Source organism: Opisthocomus hoazin, chromosome 8 (assembly GCF_030867145.1).
Source record: "Opisthocomus hoazin isolate bOpiHoa1 chromosome 8, bOpiHoa1.hap1, whole genome shotgun sequence".
Taxonomy (NCBI): Eukaryota; Metazoa; Chordata; class Aves; order Opisthocomiformes; family Opisthocomidae; genus Opisthocomus; species Opisthocomus hoazin.
This window is the reverse complement of record NC_134421.1, coordinates 42,832,655-42,852,411: the sequence shown is the minus strand read 5'-3', so window position 1 is coordinate 42,852,411 and position 19,757 is coordinate 42,832,655. Positions and strand designations below refer to the sequence as shown.

The 19,757-nt window shown below is 37.3% G+C and overlaps 1 protein-coding gene across 5 annotated transcripts in view; it reads left to right on the top strand.

The window, feature by feature from the left end:
* IMMP2L (inner mitochondrial membrane peptidase subunit 2) overlaps positions 1-19,757 on the top strand; it is a 507,930-nt gene that overhangs the window by 387,777 nt on the left and 100,396 nt on the right. For all 5 annotated transcript variants that reach the window (XM_075428260.1, XM_075428255.1, XM_075428258.1 and 2 more), the window contains one exon: positions 12,045-12,147. In XM_075428260.1, the coding sequence (XP_075284375.1) occupies positions 12,045-12,147 (103 nt within the window). The remainder of the gene's footprint in view (positions 1-12,044; positions 12,148-19,757) is intronic.

Here is a 19,757-nt window from a genome sequence, read left to right as displayed (position 1 = left end):
TCTGCCTTGCAGGGATGAGCAATATTAAATGCTTGAGGTAACCACATGCCTCCTGACTGTGTAAGCAAAACTCTCAGGAATAGAGGGAAATTCCTGTCCTGCTGAGTGTTATGTGCATGGTGTTCTGCAGGGGTCTTTTACGTAGTTTCTGAAGGAAGGTAGGATGGGTTGAAAAAAATACAGAAAGACAATGTGAAGTGGAAATGGGAATCATAAAAAGTGACTGCAAATGAATACAAAGAAATTTTACCTGAGGAGAAATTATTTGCTTAAAATACAGGTCCTATGGCATTGCTGTTTGATAGTGCTGCTGCAGCTCTACAGTTCACAAGACCTAGAAAATCAGTTCTGGTAGCTGTAGCTTTTTTAACTCAACTCACAGAGTGCTGCCAGCACCTGTGTAACAGAGCTTTGTGATCATAGATTCGTTTAGGCTGGAATAGACCTTTAAGATCATCGAGTCCCGATGTGTATGTATATTCACATCCAGTGATGTGAATGTATATACACATGGGTAAAAGTATCAAAAGAGGGGAAAAACCCAGGCCCTAGATATGCAACATACCTTTAAAGCACAGAGTAGAATATGTAAAGAGAATAAAATACAATCTAGAAATATTATCACCTCATATCGTTATCATCAAAGATTGAAAGAAAATGTAGCTTTGGGAAAAATTCTTACTGAATGGCAGAAATAAGGAGAAACTTCTTCAGAAGGAGATATGTGAAGGAGAAGCATATTGAGATAAAGAGCATATTGTATCATGTACACTGATCATGTAAAGCAACAACAGCTCTGTAGCTGCTTACTCATTACAAAGCTTGTGTGATTTCAGGATATTTTGAAAATTCAGGAAAAAAAGGAAGAATGAAACAGATTATAAGAATGAATTGTGTTGAAATTAGTGTTGAACAGAAATTTGAGCAATTATCTGGGAAATTATGTGATATTAAGACAGAGGCCATGATTTCTTCTTTTTGTGGTATGTTTTCATCATATATATCTGGATTCAGAGATATGATTAACATTTTTTGCTGGGAAACTGATCTGTAAAGAATACTGTTGCTAATAGCAATGATCCCATATCTGTGATTCTCATAAGCAGTGATTTCTAATCTTTTCTGTCATATATTTATTTGTAGTGTCTTCTCTGTTACAGTGTCCTGTCTGCTGAAAAATGAGGTGTTGTCAAGAGAACTTCAGGCTTAAAATGGGACTAAGATCTGTAGCAGATGAGCTGACTTGTTCTTAGTCCTTTCAATCATTTTATCATTTTAGATAAATATGCATGATAGTGTCGTACATTTTTTTCATTATACTGGTAGAATAAGTGGAACAAATTTTGTAGAAAGGCCTTTAACGTTGTTGGCATATTTTCATTTATAGCTTTAGGAATAATAAAAGACTTGTTATTTTACAAAAGAAAAAAAGCCTCAGTTGCAGATAGACTTGAAGGCAAAATCTGACAAATTTTTTTAATAAAATGGAAGGCTTTGTAGGGAATCTTGTATATTAATCTGTATTATTTGCAGTCCTTTTATCCAAATATGGTAACAACAATGCTGCCGTGTACTGAGAAATGAAACAATTATAAATAATATGAAGTTGTCTAGACCTGATTAGCTGTAAATAGTGTCAACTTAGAAATATTGTTATACAGACTATCAGCTCTATTATATAAAGCATTTAAAAGTTTTTCTAATTCAATTTTTGTTTCTATGCCTAGTTGGTATTCAGACAAACATGTTTAATCTATTTCTTATAGTTTAATTGGGTGATAATTTTGCGTGCCTTAAGAAATAGTGAGATGACCAAACTGGTGTTCATAATAATCAGACAGATTTAAAGGTAGTAGAGAAGTGCACTGAGGAAGAATATATATTCATAGAATTATTTAGGTTTGAAAAGAACTTTAAGACCATTGAGTCCAACCATAAATGTAACACCGCCAAGTCCACCACTAAACAGTGTCCGTGAGCGCCACATCTATACACCTTTTAAATATATGGGGTTAGGGGTCAGAAATTAAAATGATATGGCTTAAGCAACTTGATTTTATTTTGATGTATATGTGATGTGGGTCATATGTATATTCGTTTATCTATTTAACAGTATATATTAAATAGATAGGTAAAGAAGATAGGTCAGAGTAAAGGTTTCAGAGAATAAGTGGTTCATCTGGTAAGACAAAAAAATTATTAATATATGAGTGGATGTACAGAATATATTTTCATATTTTCCTAACATCCTTTTTTGATGAGGGGAGATAAATCTTTGCCAAGATAAATTTATTATGTTAAACTTTAAAGAGTAGCTTCTGTACCTGTTTGTAATGTGGCACTAAAAATAATTTCTCCCTACCACTGACATGTATGCATTGAAGTTATCTTCATTCCTATTTTTATAAAAGCAGAGTGATTTTTGGATGGCAGTGTTCTAGAACACTTATCTTAGTCTTATATGTTTACTCAGATTGACTTCTTTTCACCTAGTCATATGTCTGTGAGACTAGCAATATGTACTAATTATAATACATATTAAAAATATCAAGTATTTTGTAATGCAAGTCTCAATTATAAAGCACATCTTGACATAAAATAATGGAAATTTTAAATTCACTTAACAGTGTATGCTTAAGATATCAATTACTAGTGAATTATTTAATAATCACTGCATGAATTACTGCCTGAAAAATTGAAGGTTGTACTTATCCATATTTCAAACTGGGTCATCAGTATCTTCTGGCCTTAGAATTAATATTCCCAGTTCTCATTGCTTTGCGAATGTTGTATAAAAAAAGCCCTAGTGAAAATGAGGTCTAGGTTCTATTAACCCCTATATAGGACAGTTGCATTAATAATAAAAAATTTTGCATGACTACATCTTTTCTGTGTTATGCTGTAATTCGCTGCATTGCATTGTCTGGCAAAATAGTGATACAATGGTGTTTGTATATCTCACTGTGTGATGTAGGCATCTGGTAGAAATATAGTTTAAAAGCTATCTGATGCAATATATGATGCATGCACTTGAAAATTTAACTAACTTTCACACAGCAGGTAATTGGCAAAAAGTGTAAATATCAGTATCTGATTAGACTGCTTTTGAATTTAAGTTGAAATCCAGTAACTTTCCTCAATACTGTGTGTTTTAAAAGTGATTAACTGCTATTTACAAGAAGCTGTTGAAGAAAGTAATGGCTAAATAATGATTGTGTTTAGAATGACATGCTTTTTGAGAAATTCTCTAATTAATGAAACAGAGCAACAATCATCTCCCGTACTTTCCATATCAGATTTCTACTTATTCTTAGCACTGCTGACTCATAGGAAACTGCACTGGTGCATCACTTTGCTAGAAATGCTTTAGCTGGGAAAAAGATACCATTTGCAGATCAGCATCATGTTTTCTTGAACTGCCTAGCTTATTTATTACAAAAAGTTGTGGTTTTATCATGCTTCTGTTCCAAATGAGGAAACCAGTAAATTAGTCTTCATTTTTCATGAAACTTCAAAATCTTTCATTGCAAAAGGGGAAACCTACAGGGTTTAGATGCTCAAAGATTTGCATAAGTATAGGCAAAGGAAGTCTCTGCCTCCTTAATGGCTGCTCCTAATCTCACCGAATAGGAGTATCTTGTTTCATTCTGTCATTTCTGTCATTTTGGAGTGTCTTCTTTTGGGGGGTTCCCTTCTCAAGATATCAGATCTAGCAATGTTACAGAAGCAATATCCCAAGCATGAAGTCTCCTCCAGCATTTTCCCAGTTCTCAGCTTGGATGCATGTTTTAAAGTCAGGCCTCTCACAAATTGACTGATCTGCAGCCTTTAAGGAAAACACATTTCAGCTCTGAGGCAAAAGTTAATAGCTGCACACAACCAGAGAATATTTCCTAACCTATTCACATACTCTCGTGCATAGTCTGTTAACCTGGCCTGCAGAAAAAAAAAATGTAGTTGCTTCACATACATATCTCTGTCTTCTAAAAGCAGCTGCTTTAAAGAACAGCTTGTGGTCAAAAGAATATAGTAGATGTCAGGGAAGGGTTAAAGTGAAAAGATACAGATGGCTCTGTGTGTGTGTTGGAAGGCGATTTCTTAGGGGCTGGAAGGTGTTTAGGATTGTGTGGAAGATTCCCTGTGGTGATACTACATCTAATACAATTTACATAATATAGTACAATAAGATTCATGTCTTGGGATCTGGGTGTCATCTGAAATTGAATACCTTACTATTGTTTCATTCTGTGGATTTGATAAAGGGGGATGTATGTGGAAAAATTTCATGTGCAGCAATTTATACTGTTTGGAAAAAAGTTGCTCTTTAGTATGATAGAGACTACCTATTTTACAAAAAAAGTTTGTATTTTTTTATCATCTCCTGTGCAAACAGAGGAAATTATCTATGATGTCTGCTTCCTGAAGACACCCAGAGGTATGCAGATTGCTGACACCTGATTTGTCAAAGTCAAATCAAACTCAAGGCAATCATTCCTCATCCAACTTAGCTGAGCCAAGTTGCTTGCTTTGGCACTGATACCACATCCTAAAAAAGCAGATTTTTCTTGCTTGTGGGCAGGTGGTTGGAATACCATATAGAGCTCATTTTTGACTGTCAGGATTGAAATTATTTCTCAGCCAAGGATAGACATAAGTACATCTGTTAACTATTAAATCATGGAAAAAAAACCAACCACCTTTGCAAAGGTTCAGAATGTACCTCAGATGTAAGAAAAAAAAAATCAGAATTTCAGACCAATTTCTGTAAAAATTATTAAAAAGATAAATGTAATTCTGCTACATTCTGATCAAGAAAATTACTGCAACTCTCATAGAGTGTTCTTAAGCCAGTGAGAGTTTAACTACAATTTGAGCAACAGTAACATAGGGAGTTATTACTATCCTGTTAAAGATTTTGGTAAAAACTGAAATTCTTTTTGCATACAGCAGTATGTTTTTTAACAGGTATTTGAATACTATGTATCAGAATCTGTGTATTTTAATGTTTTTGCCTCTGCTGTTCCTAAAGCGAACCTTTAAAAGGGGAAGGGTAATAGGAGTTGAACAGTCTTTATTTATTTTCACTTCAAAAATAGTAGGCTTCAGAAAGTGAAAGACTACCCTTTATTAGTACAGGCTTTCTGAAATTTAAAAGACTGTTCAGTAATTATAACTCGTTTTAATGAACTAGATATGAAATTAACAAATACTAAGTTAATTATTACTTACACCAATTGTTCTCCTAAGAATTCATTCATGTATCTTCTACATTTAATTAAAAACTTCATGTATGAGAGCTAACAGAGGTCAAGATTACAGGCAAACTCAGAGAAATGAGTCTAAGAATACTCAACTATGAAAACAAAATAGTTTTTTACATTACTTTCAACATACACAGTATATTATTGACTGCATTTCTTTGGTGGCAAAGGCTTCTCGCAAGGAGCTGGTCTAGAATTCCTGGTGAGCTAATAGTGCTTTTAAATGATACTTGGCTTGAGAATTTTAGGTTTTGTTGTTGTTGTTGAAGAGTGCTAGAAGCATTATGAAGTCATTTTTTACTTTGTATTATATTAATTTTTCAAAGAACTATTAATCGTGATGCTTACACTTATTATTTATTTACGGGGGCCTGAGTCTGAAAAGTGGATGCCAGTTGTCTGCAAAGCTATCCTTAAGAAAAGGGTTTGAGTGACCACTTCTCCTTCTTCTCAGAAACGATGAGATAGTAATTAGTCTTTGTAGGATTGCACAAAAAGGTGGGTAATAGTTTTTTCTCAGCATGTCTAGCTAAAATGGTTAGGTAGTGAAATGAATGAATAGTGGTTTGTACATTTAGAGCAAGAGTCGTGTAGCCAATGTAGCACAAACACGGGGTCTCCTCCCTGCAATTTGGGGCAGAGATTAAAGTCTTTAATTTCTGCAAGATTCATGTGAGAGAGGGGCAGTGTTGCTAACTGACTAATTTTGATTAAGAAACAATTTGTGCTCTCTTCACAGGAAAGGAAGCAAGAAGTTTGAATTTTTTTTTTTTTAAAAAAAGTCAACATAGTCTTTACAAAAGTAATCAAAAATAACCTGGTTTCATTAAGACAGTCATTAAGAAGGCCAGCCATATCCTGGGCTGCATCAAGAGAAGCATGGCCAGCAGGTCAAGGGAGGGGATTCTGCCCCTCTACTCTGCTCTGGTGAGACCTCACCTGGAGTCCCGCGTCCAGCTCTGGAGCCCCCGGCACAAGAAACACATGGAGCTGTCTCAGCGGGTCCAGAGAAGGGCCACAAAGATGATCTGAGTGCTGGAACACCTCTCCTGCGAGAAAAGGCTAAGAGAGTTGAAGCGGTTCAGCCTGGAGAAGAGAAGGCTGTAGGGAGACCTTATAGCAGCCTTCCAGCACCTGAAGGGGGCCTGTACGAAAGAGGGGGAAAATCTTTTCAGCAGGGCCTATTGTGACAGGACAAGGAGTAATGGCTTTAAACTAAGGGAGGGTAGATGTAGACAGGATATAAGGAAGAAATTTTTTACAAGGAGGGTGGTGAAACACTGGAACAGATTGCCCAGAGAGGTAGTGGAGGCCCCGTCCCTGGAAACATTCAAGGCCAGGTTGGATGGGGCTCTGAACAACCTGGTCTAGATGAAGATGTCCCTGCTCACTGCAGGGGGTTTGAGCTAGATGACCTCTAAAGGTCCCTTCCAACCCAGAGCATTATATGATTCTACAATTCTATGATTAACTGAATATGGCTTTCTGGGGCCTGTAACCTGGTTTGCTTCCATGAGTGATTTATTGATCTGTTGTGGAGTAATTCAACAATGAAAATATCTTGAAAATTAAAACCAATATTAAGTAATGGATGATCCAATTTACTGTAACATGAGCTTATTACTGCAGTTTTTTACTAATCCGTGCGGTGAAAAACTCAAGTAAAACTTTGTTTTCAAATTTCAACCTGTGTTCCGTGGGACAGTTCTTGCAGGAGAATTGCTGAAGTGGATGCAGAGTCCCTAGATAACTGCCCTGTGCAAATGTGACACTAAGAGTTTGAAGGAATTGTCTTAGGAAAATAGATTTTCTTGCGTCTCTTGATCACAGGTATACAGGTACTTATTGTTTATGATATATCTTGAATTTCTTTCTATTGGACCTACTTGTGGGAAAAATCTGATGCATTATGTACTCCATACAGGAAATGGCAGAAGGTTTTACATTTGTCTGCTGAGCTTACGGAGGGATTTATCCAAGCAGTATCAGTCCAATATACTAAAGCAGATAATTAGAACTGCTGCTTCTCTTTCTTTTCCATTTCTTTTTCTCTCCCTTATTCTCTTAATACATTTATTAACATCATCCATTTTAATTCTGTTTCCTTTAAGTCAAAACCTCCTGTGTACAATCATCTGCTTTTTTTGCAGTATGAGAATTTGTACATAATTCCTCTTTAATCACAGTAAGAGACTTTTTTTTTTGCATAATTGTAGCAATTTTTTTCTGGCTTATGATGATTATTTCAAGAGTAGAGAAGAGATATGTATTTTCCTGTGTTAAAGAAATAAGAAAAAAACCCAATGATAATTACTGCACTCTGTAATATTTTTCTTTTTGCCTTAGGCCTTAAAGAACACACTATATACCTCTGTTAAACCTTCGTATTTTCACAGGCTCTTTGAACCTGCAAGACCTATACATCCAGACCAAATTCTTTCCAGTTTGTTTCCAAGTGCTTATTGCAAAAGCTTTTTTTTTTTTCTTTTTTTTCCCCTTCGTGTTAGTGATTTCCTAATCATAATAAAGGAGATTATTTGGTGGTAGGAGATTGTGTCTGGTCTGAGATGAAGTCACTGACTGGCATTTGCCATATTATTTTCCTGACATTTATGAGGTAAACATAAACATGTCAGCAGAATTAAGTTTCAAATTCTTTCACCCTTCTCGGTGAAATTCAGTCTTGTGCATGAAGTCTTTAAAGGTACAAAACTTTATCACAATCTACTCTTCTATATACAGGAAGATGAATGGAAGAGAAAATTAAATGTTTTTTTGCTATTGTTTGCCTTTATCAGTAATTGAAGATAATTATTTCATAATTTTCAGAGTGTCTAATCAGACAGAACAGAATTAATGGCCAGCTTCTCTCAACCTATATCTTAAAACATGTTTCTAGTAGAATATAGTCTCATATGGAACTTTATGGCCTGTTCAGGATGCTGGTTGACAGGGTCCCTTGGGAGAGAGTCCTGAAGGGCAAAGGGGACCTGGAAGATTGGACATTCTTCAAGGAGGAAATCTTAAGGCACAGGAGCAGGCTGTCCCCATGTGCTGCAGAATGAACCACTGGGGAAGATGACTGACCTGGCTGCTCAGGGAGCTCTTGCTGGGACTCAGGAAGAAAAAAAGGAGGGTCTGCCACCTGAGGAATAAGGGACAGGCGACTCAAGAGGAGTGCAGGGGTCTCGTTAGGTCATGCAGAGAGGAAATTAGAAAAGCAAAAGCCCAGCTAGAACTCAGACTGGCCACTGTTGTGAGGGACAAATGTTTTTACAAATAGATCAACAACAAGAAGAGGGCCAATGCGAGTCTCCATCCCTTATTGGATGCAAGGGGGAATATTCCACCAAGGATGACGAAAAGGATGATGTATTTAATGCCTGCTTGCCTCAGTCTTTAATAGCCAGACCAGTTATTTCCAGGGTAGTCAGCCCCTAGTTCTGGAAGACAGGGAAGGAGAGTGGAGCAAACCTCCATAATCCAGGCAGAAGCAGTTAACGACCTGCTATGCCACCTGGATGCTTACAGGTCTGTGGGGCCAGATGGGATCCACTCAAGTGTGCTGATGGAACTGGTGGGGGAGCTGGCCAAGCCACTCTCCATCATCTATCAGCAGTCCTGGCTAAAAGAGGAGGTCCCAGATGGCTGGAGGATAGTGAATGTAACACCCATCTACAATGAAGGGCCGGAAGGAGGATCTGGGGAACTACAGGCCTTTCAGCGTGGTGCTGGGGAAGATTATGGAGCGATTGATCCTGAGTGCACTCACCAGGCATGTGAAGGACAACCAGGTGATCAGGGCCAGACAGCACTGGTTCATGAAAGGCAGGTCCTTCTTGACCAACCTGATCTCCTTCTATTACCAGGTGACCTGCCTAGTGGATGAGGGAAAGGCTGTGGATGTTGTCTACCTGGACTGTAGTAAGGCCTTTGACACTGTTCTCTACAGCATCCTCCTGGAGAAACTAGCTGCCCATGGTTTGGATGGGTGTACGCTTCACTGGATAAAGAACTGGCTGAACGGCTGAACCCAGAGAATGGTAGTGAATGGAGTTAAGTTCAGCTGGCAGCCAGTCACAAGTGGCATTCCCCAGGGCTCTGTTTTGGGTCCGGTCTTGTTTAACATCTTTATCAATGATCTGGATGAGGGGATTGAGTGCTCCCTCAGTAAACTTGCAGATGACACCAAGCTGGGCAGGAGTGTCGATCTGCTTGAGGGTAGGAAGGCTCTGTAGAGGGATCTGGACAGACTGGATCGATAGGCCAAGGCCAGCTGTATGAATTTCAACAAGGCCAAGTGCCGGGTCCTGCACTTGGGTTACAACAACCCCATGCAACACTACAGGCTTGGGGAAGAGTGGAAAAAAGATCTTGGGTTTTGGTTGACAGCCAGCTGAACATGAGCCAGCAGTATTCCCAGGTGGCCAAGAAGGCCAAGGGCATCCTGGCTTGTATCAGGAATCGTGTGGCCAGCAGGAGGAGGGAGGTGATCGTGCCCCTGTACTCGACACTGGTGAGGCCGTGCCTGGAGTACTGTGTTCAGTTTTGGGCCCCTCATTACAAGAAAGGCATTGAGGTTCTGGAGGGTGTCCAGAGAAGGGCAGTGAGGCTGGTGAAGGGTCTAGAGAACAAGTCGTATGAGGAGCGGCTGACGGCTCTGGGATTGTTTAGTCTGGAGAAGAGGAGGCTGAGGGCAGACCTTATCGCGCTCTACAACTACCTGAAAGAGGTTGTAGTGAGGCAGGTGTTGGTCTCTTGTCCCAAGTAACTAGCGATAGGACGAGAAGCAATGGCCTCAAGTTGCATCAGGGAGGTTTAGATCGGGTATTAGGAAAAATTTCTTTCCTGAAAGACTGGTCAGATATTGGAACAGGCTGCCCAGGGAGGTGGTTGAGTCCCCATCCCTGGAGGTGTTTAAAAAATGTGTAGCTGTGGCACTTCAGGATATAGTTTAGTAGACATGGTGGCGTTGGGTGGATGGTGGGGCTTGATGATCTTAGAGGTCTTTTCCAACCTATGATTCTATGATACTATGATTTATAAAAGAAATTATCTGTGAGACAAAGCATTATGGAAACTCAAAACATAAATAATGTCATTGTCCAGACCGTATGCCATATTTCTGTAAAAAAAAAAAAAAAAGGAAGGAACTGTATAGTAGTAAATTACTCTTTTAGCATATTAAATTGTTACAGAACTACTCTTTGTGTTTAAGAAATCATACATTTATCAACTCAGGACAGCTTAGCAATTTTGTTTTGAATGGTTTAGGAACTCAGTCTTCAGTGCTGTGTAATATGAAAGTGTTCTAAAGAAAGATGAAAAGCAGTGTCTTTTCTTTCTGCAAACAGGCTACTATTTTTTCAGCTTCCAATGAAATCACAGGTAGAACTTCCATCAGAATATTGCTCTGGCACACTCTTCCTTTTAGCTGCCAGAAAAAGCTGTTTGAAAAAGCACTGATTGGATTTTGTGGCTTGCAAAGTATATAATTTTTATTTTTATTTGGCTGATAAAGTCAAATTCAGTTAATAAAATGCACGTTTGAGGATTCTTTATTCATTTAATATTTCATGGTCTCCAGGTTGTTATTTATCTTGTCCTTATAACATCCTCTCCCTTAAGCCAAACAAACCTCACCAGAACCAGTTCCCATTTCGACTCGTGAGCATCCCTGATCAGTGCTGTTGCACAGTTTAGCTGAATCTCCTGGTGAAGGTGATTTTCTCTCTTCAGTTGATCTTCTTTAGTTTTAGGGTGTGCTCCTTCTGCCTCCTGCTTTGGGCCATATCTTCCAGACGGTCAGAAGAGATGAGCAGCTGGAGGCAACAAGCTAGATCAAAAGTCTGCTTCTGTCTGTGGACAGATTTGGTTATCCAAAACAAAATAAGAGTCCCATTTGTGAATGCTTCAGCATGGCAGTAATTTGGTGTGCATGATAAAATCACCTTCCTGTGTGAATGATTGCAGAATAACAGGACCCACCTGAAAGAAAGCAAAAGTGTATGGCAGATGTCAGACTGGAACTGTGACAATAACAGCTCCTCGGGAATTAACTACAGGAATTTTGCACACTCTGCACCTCAGCTTTGGGACTCATCTGTAGTTTGTAATTTTTGTAATGTCAGGGCATGCTGAGGTACTGCTTCAGTATGAATTTCTGTGGTCTGTGGAGAATCACTTGAATCATCAATGTAATTTTTTGCAGCACTTGGCCTTCTCTTAGGAGTTTCCTTTAAGTTTATCCTGTTTAGTTTGTTACAGCTGAAGAAATCCTACCTCCAGGACATAAGTGTTACAAGAATCCGAACTCTGAATCCGAGTTCAGTTCACATATGCCAGACTAGTTTTGATGAGTACCTAACACAATACTGAAAGAAAAGCATTATCAATGCAGTATCTTTATGTGACTGCAACGTGTGTCCACTGGCATTTGCCCGAGATAAAATGTGGTGGTTCAAAGAATTGTTATGACAGATACGGAAGTAAGAATCCCTTAATTATATTTAACTGCGAAGTCTCTTGTTCCCTGTCGTGATGTGATTTCTGCCGAAACAACGTAGTAAACAGGCCCTGATAGTGCAACTAGCTTATACAAAATTGTTACGTATATTTTCAATTGAGTAGCACTCTTGAAGTCTAAAGTACTTCAGCACTTTTTTTTTACAGCAAACATTGGATGATAGGCAAGGTCAAATTCCAAGTCAATCAATATGTGAGTTTTCTAAACAAAATATTATTTTTTTTAAATAATGAGCCCTTTTTAAAAATTTTTTTTAGAACCATTGGATACAAAAAGAAGTATGTGAGAGTTCCACATGGGCATATTTGGGTGGAAGGTGATCACCATGGACACAGTTTTGACAGCAATGCTTTTGGGCCGGTAAGTCAGTTTTCTATATCATTTACACTTTGCAACTGAAAAGCTGCGCATGTCTCCTGGGTCATTTGTACAACACAGCAAGTATGAATTGATTGCGGTTGTATTCTTACTGTTTTAATGAGAATTATTGTCTTGGTCAACGGAGAATGAGTTTGCTTTTAGTATTATAAAAAGAATAAAGACTCCTTTTAGTTCTCCCACATGGAAGAAGAGTTGGTGGAGATTTTAAATTTGGAGGGAAGTACTGGAGGAGTAGCCAGAAAGCGAGCCATCTCCCTGTAGCTGGCAGATGCTCCCTGAGGACACTTTGCCAGCTCGTGTAATTTGGAATGGTTCCCTCCTTGGAGCTTGGTCTTGCTTTAGCGCCAGTGCTGAGATCAAGAATTACGAAACTGTAACTGTGCTTAATAAGTGTTAACAGTTAAATTGGTCTGTGGGCGATAGTAGAGATATTTCAAAACTTTCCCAAAAACAAATATTTAAGTATTCTTTGTATAAGACCATTTTCATATTGAATAAAGACAAAACATAACCTGAAAAATCTGTTTCTTGACTGGCCAAAGTGCATCTGTTTGTCAGGAAGACAGTAAATGCCTTCTCTGCACTCCAGTTTTGGTTTGGTTTTGGTTTTGTTATACTTTGTGTAGATTCCTGTTCTTGTTTTAACGTAATCTATCATGCAGGAAATAGTTGCATAAACTGTGCATTCTGCTGTAGAAGTACAAATCCTTTTTGCCCTATTCCAGATGCAATTTTTTGGCATATGTCTTTAAGAGAGAAATCTCTTCTCATATAAAAAAAAGCACTGGTTGTCACAAGGAAGTTGTCAAGGCTGGATTTTTTGACCCTTATGCATTTCATAGCGATTTCATACAGACTCTAATTGAATTAACAATAGCAAGCACCTTACGAGTTTGTCTGGCTTCTGGAAGTCTAGCCGAAGTATTGACTTGAAATAATTTGTTCTCAGGATAAAATGCAAAAAAGGCCTGCTATTTGGTTTGGAGTATGTGATGCCATTGCCTCTCTTTTGCTTTGTCTCACTTTTTTTTGTGCTTGTTTTCTTCCTATTTTTCACTATTATTTTCCTGCTACTATATTCCAGGATTTCTAACATCTAGTTTTGGAGGTTCTTACCAGTAGGTTTTAATTCAGTCTATCCCATGCAGGTATCTCTTTCCTCCCGTAGTAGGCTTTTCATTTTCTGTCTCACTCTCTGTTCCCAAGATAAATCTTAGTCATAAAGCCCCTAATCTTCTTTTCACTTACAAATATATTGCCAGTGTAGACTCAGAGCATAAGGAAACTTTAGCAGTTGGGCACTGGTTTTGGATTTACACCAGTTCACACAGAAATTTATACAAGGTAAAATCCTCAAGATGGACACCATGTAGCTTTCATAGAAGATAGCAGGTTGGGGTAGATCTAAATACCTTCAAATTTTTGATCCATTCACTGATATTTATAAATATTAGAAAATCACCTTCACTGGCTTTGACCTGAGTCATCACCTGCTAGCTAACATTGGATAGTATGTCACTTTTGTTACAGCAGTGGTACCTTTCAAGAGCTAGTAAGACAGTTTTTGACAGTGAATTCTTTAGCTTTATGCAGGAAGAATGACCTTTGTATTGTGTTGATGAATACCTTATGGACAAATCAGCTGTAAATAAGTGTTTTCCTCTGAAATTAAATTAGATCAGCAATTGCTGAATACCAGCAAAAGGGGACAGAAGAGATCACAGGGCTGGAAACTAGTTTGAGAATAATAAAATATCAAAAATTTTCATCTGTAGAAGAAAATGGGAAGTGTATTTAGTAGGACACCCTGGACTTCAGGTTCTTTTCCCTCTACACACGTCTTAGATTTTATGTTACTGGGACATTTTCTACCCCTCTGCTGTACTCTTGAAATTACTTGCACAAGTGCAGTAAAATATTAAAATCACTCTCTTCAAGGCATTCAGAAGGTATATTGTTCTTAACTTCAACACTTCTTTCTCTCATAAGACTGCAGCAGTCATAAGGAACAGACTGCACAATTGTAAGACATGAACTCATTTTTCTCATTTTGTTAGAATATAGGTCACTTAGAGATTAGGTTAAACGTTACGTGTGTCACAGTTCTGACTTGCAAAGCCAGATATCTTTTCTTGGATCAAAAGATTTAGTAAAAATAGTGTATTTTTAAAGTGAATTATGTTGTAGGCTACCATTTTTTTCAATTTTCACTCAATCTTACAGTAGAAAGGCATATATAGTGTAGACAGACACAGTAGTGTTTTGCAGATGAGCTAAATGAGATACACAGGGCATAAAAGGAAATTATGGAAAAACAGGTTGAGAACAGATGTTAGAATAATTTTTTCTTTTGGAGAATATCAATATGTGTAATGGCCTAATGGGTTAGGTTGATAAAGCAAAAACCCTGATACCAACGAAGTTCTAAATTAGGTGCATCTTTGTAGAGATAGGAATTTCTAAAGCGTAAAACCTTGGCAGATTAAATTATCTTTACTTAGTTCATAAAAATTTTATAAAATAAATTATATTATCTCTAGTTATTACATGGTCTTTATAGGACTAAAATTGGAACATTAAAGCATAGAGAGACATTTTCCTGAAGTGTGTAAATAAAATGAAAATGTTTTAACTAAGATTTGTAAATGTTTAATATTTCCTTTCTGCTTAGTCGTGTCTCTGCATAAAATTAATACCTTAACAGTTATTACAGAAATAACAGGACATCTGAGGGTAGTGCTGAACTAGAAATGCTGTTAACTCTCTCTGTGATCAAAATTTAAACATTAATTTCCTTTCCAGAGTATTGGACTCCATTAAATAGTGCATGGTTATTGTATGTTGTCTTTAAAAATAATATGCTTTGTGCAATACAGAATGGCAGGTGTTATATAATACTGTTGCTTTGATACTGCTGTGTTTCAGGTTTGGAAATATGTCATGTCAGCCATTCATAATGCAGAAAATATCTGTTTTGAATTGAAGCCAGTAAATATTCAGAGAACTTGCATCTTTTCACTATTATTTAACAGGATAAAGAATTACATATCACTGGAAATTTATTTCAATGTCTACTCAATTATCTGCTACTGTTTTCAGATTCTTACAGAATGAAGTCAAGCTTTTATGGTATTAGCTTAGCATTCCTTAACAGGCTTACTACAGGGAGGTAATCATGTGTAGCTTATATAATTATGATAACACTTTTTAAAGTTTCTCCTTTTTCTATTCAGTTCTGGAAATTCTCCTGTTTTGAGGGGCTTTTCTACTATGAGGTTGTAGTTTGACAGCATAGGAAATCTAACATTACTGTTGCTGGCAATGCTTCTGATTTCTTAGATCAGAAATGCAGGAGACATATTGTAAAGAAATGATCAAGTATTAAACTCCTCTGCTGCTTCAAATTTCTTAAAGATTTTCAAGGGTTAACTTTATGGCTAAATTTATGCCAGACCACTTATTTTCTTTGCTTGCACAGCCAGGGTAATACCAGCATAAAAACAAAGTGACAAAGATCTATTCTGGATCTGACACTCTGGCTAAATCAAGGGAAAAGTCATTATAAACTGTACTTCATCCAGATCAAATGTGTAGAGTTGGCATCCAGCCGTGCAGAGATGATTTGCAACCAACATGTAAGGGTATCTGCGAAACAGTTATTAATAAGTGCATATGAAAACTGAAATGTATTTATTCCTAGATGGACTCACATGCAGTGAATAGCATTCTCAGAATTAAAAAAAAAAAAAAGTTCAGTTTTATCTTATAGGGATTTGTTTTGTAAATGTAATAGCCTTATTACTACATTTGTATGTTTCCAAATGCCTCCAAGCTGAGGATATGAAAGAGCTTTATAAAATTAGGCTTGAAGTCAATGGCAGTCTTTCAGCTGTCTTGTAAAGGACCTGAACAAAAGCACATAAAAGGCAGTGAGAGATTTCTATTGGCTTTAATGGCTTTGGATAAGACTCTTTATGAATTAAGCTTCACAATCCAGTGTAAGAGCAAAAAGGCTGTTATTCTCCTTATCTTCCTGGGAAACCTGAGACACAGGTAGGCTGAGTACCTTGTCATAAAACATCTCTTTGGCTCAGCCAGGTCTCTATCCTAGTTCTCTTACTAAAAATACATCTGTCTTTTAAAGTGTTTACTCTCAAAACGAAATTCTATTGAACCTGATTCTGGCTTTTTCTTTTTAGCAGAAGTTATACATTCATGAGCTTCGAATGAGTAGCATTACTGTAGAGGCCTTATTTATGACTGTCCATATAAGCAATTCTGTGCTGTAAGTTCATGCAATAAGCTAACTGAAAAACGTTCTTGTCTCTAACTTTTCTTTTAGTAGTACAAACCCATGTTCTAGACTGTGACTAGAAAACTCCACAGACTAGAATGACATTCAAAATAAGTGAATATGCCGACTTTGTCAGTTTTGTTAATTTGCTTTTCAAAGGCTATCATCATCTCTTTCAGATATAACATAGAAATGGTTTACCTGTTAACCCTCAATGGGCAAATTCAATTAATAACAGTACTGGAGTGTGGCCTATTATAATTATTTGCTTAAACTGATGCAGTATTTCTCTCTGAAACTACTGTTAGTGAATACAAGTAGTCAAAACCAGAAAATATGAGAAATTCTTTAGGCAGTAAGGTGAACTGAAATAAGGCACTGGTAGTGAAGTGCAGTGTGTGACTGGTGGTAGAGGGAACATTTGAACCAAGAGGTCTGCAGCCTGTGAGAGTATCACTGCTTCATGTGCTCTGTCTTCTTTATAAGAGAGGTTCAGAGGATAGTTGAAGGAAAAAGCAGATATCTTTCCACAGTTCTGGATTACTTACAGAATAGCAAACAAAGAATGCCATGTGTCCTACAAGTGCACAGCATCTTGGTGATGATCTTGCCATCTGCTGAAGCTTTCATTTATGAGCTATAAACTAGTGCAAGTATCTCATATCCCCCTGAAATGGAGCAGTCTCTAAGGCAAAAGTTGGGAAGAATTTAACAGCTCACAGCAGTATGCTGAACAGCACAGTGTTAAAATTGCACAGTAAGATGTGTAGGTACACAGTGCACACTTCCCACAGAGAATTCTGCCAGGTCTCGAAATACGCGATAACCGTGTTTGTGTCCCCATACTCTAACCAGACATTCAAAGAGGCTGAAGACTAGTAGTTTCAATACAGGGTCCTAAAACCTGTTTTTATTAGTTTAGACTGAAGTCAAGGGGACATGGTCAAGTATTGTGAAACAAAAGTATGATTTTCGCAAGATAACACCTACCTGTGCTTACACTCAAAAGGTTAGCGTAGGTGAGGATAATAGTGATGGCAAAGTAGTCAGTGGAGCTGAGAATGATCTGCTGGGGACTTCTCTGCATCAATGTGCTAGCTGCTGTTGCAGCTGCTTCTGCTGTTGTTTTGTTACCGCTCTGACCAGTACTTGCATCTTACGGGATCTGTGACACTTCTATTTTTTCTCTTGGGTATTAAAGAAGAAATGAAACTTCATTTAAACAGTATGTGTAATGCAAATATGCAATCAATTACATTCCATAATATTTATCCTTGGCCACTGGCAAAAATGAAATAGGTAAAATAGTTTACAATCAGAAAAAAGACTTTACATATGGAGCATGAAGTTCCCGGTAGTAAATAGCATGCATGCAGTGCTTGAACTTGTAAAAGTCTATGATGAATAAAACGGATGGGACATTATGTGTTATGACTGATGATTCATAAACCTTGAAGGGTAAATATGTTTGTCCCTTTTGAGAGAATAAAGTATGTGAGATACAAATTGGGGTGGTGGCTTGTCTATTTAGAAAGAATGACAATTCACTCCAGGAGCTGCTGAAAAGGAGCCTTGATAACAAGATTGTGTGGCCTCACTGTCCATTAAATTATCATCACTAACTAAATTTGCAGTGTAGGGAATAAAGAGTCCTCTATGGCTGTTCTAATTCTCTTGGAAAGTAAAAATTTTAGCCTGACTGTAGTGTAAATCAACTCATAAAATTTAATCTTTCAAGCAGCCCACCTATCAACAATCCAGTCAGGACTTTCTCTCTGTACTGTCTCTACCCACCTGAAGCATTCCTGACAATATGCTCAGAAAGCTTTTCCTTCTTTTTGTTATTCAATTAATGTGAATAGGATGCTAAATATGATATATTCTGTAAGGGCATCCGTAATAGAAAGTTTTTTGAATGTTTGTGACTAAAAGCTCTCAATTAACTCTACTGTATTTCTTAGCAATACAATGCTTATGAGAACTTATAAAGCAGCAGAGAGTTTTTTTTTTTGTCTTAGTCATGACAAGTCTTAAACATTTTATGCATTCTGGCTAATTTTCTTTATTACTGTACTTGGAAGTGTTAGTGTTATTTAGCATTGTACAATTCAAAAACGCTTCAGTCATCCTGCTTATGGAACAAGATTTATGTAATAACCCCAAGCACAATGAATTATGAATCCAAATATTTAATGAATATTTCTGAATGGAAGTCCCTTTAAAGGATTTTCCAGCCACATATGAAAGAATGGCGGGCTGAACAGCCTACACCTGTTGTTGAAGTTACTTACATTGAAATAAACCAGAAAAAAAATACTGAAACATTTTAGACTGGTTTAATGAAATATTAGAAGAGATTGCAGAGCCGTCAGATTCATACCATCATTTCTAATTAATTAATTTGAGCAGTTCTGCATTGAAATACAATCATTTGCTGAACCCTGTATACCTCTTCATCAGTTTCCTTACAATTCTATTTCTCTCAGGTTATAGCTTGAAATACCCTTATATTCGATAACCACGCTGCAGAATTTACAGTATTATATTGTCCATGTAGGTTCTCATAGATTAGCTGTTTTAATGGAAATGAGGCATAAAGGAATATTTGCTGACTTTTCTATGATTTAACTGTATAGGGAATTTAGATTCATGCTGTCATTCATATTAAGATTTGCCAGAATGTCATTTAAAAATCCACTGAATGTTTTTGTTTCTTTTTATTTTTACTTCCTTGGACATGGAACATTGTCAAAGCTGAGTCACTGATTGCTAAAATAAATTTCTAGATTTTAGTTTTCAGAATTACAGGAAATTATTATCTACCTGATTCAATTTTCAGATAAGATAAATGCTTTGGTGTCATAAGTACTTGTCTCTTATATCTCCCAATCCTAAAATAAAAGTATTTGACTGTAGCACCTTGTTTGCATGATTCCACATCCTATTGGGAGTTTAGAAATATATCTGTATATGGTAGTGACTGTGCAAACCCATGCGTATTTATTTATTTGCAAGTGTACATTTATTTATTTTAGCAGTAAAACATTATTGAAATATGATGAGTAATATTAATAGAACTACCATTACTTCTAGAAATTATTTGAAGGAGGTGATTTTTTCCATCTGCCTGGTGCCTGTGTGGTCAGGAATGCTGCACTTTGGGGCTTCCCTGCACAAGAGTCGCAGTCACATAGGGGAATGAGACCCATGAAAGGGCCCCGCGATGGAGCTGTAGCACACCATGCAGAGGAGAGGCTTCGAGAATGGGGGCTGGTTCAGCCTTGAGCAGAGAAAG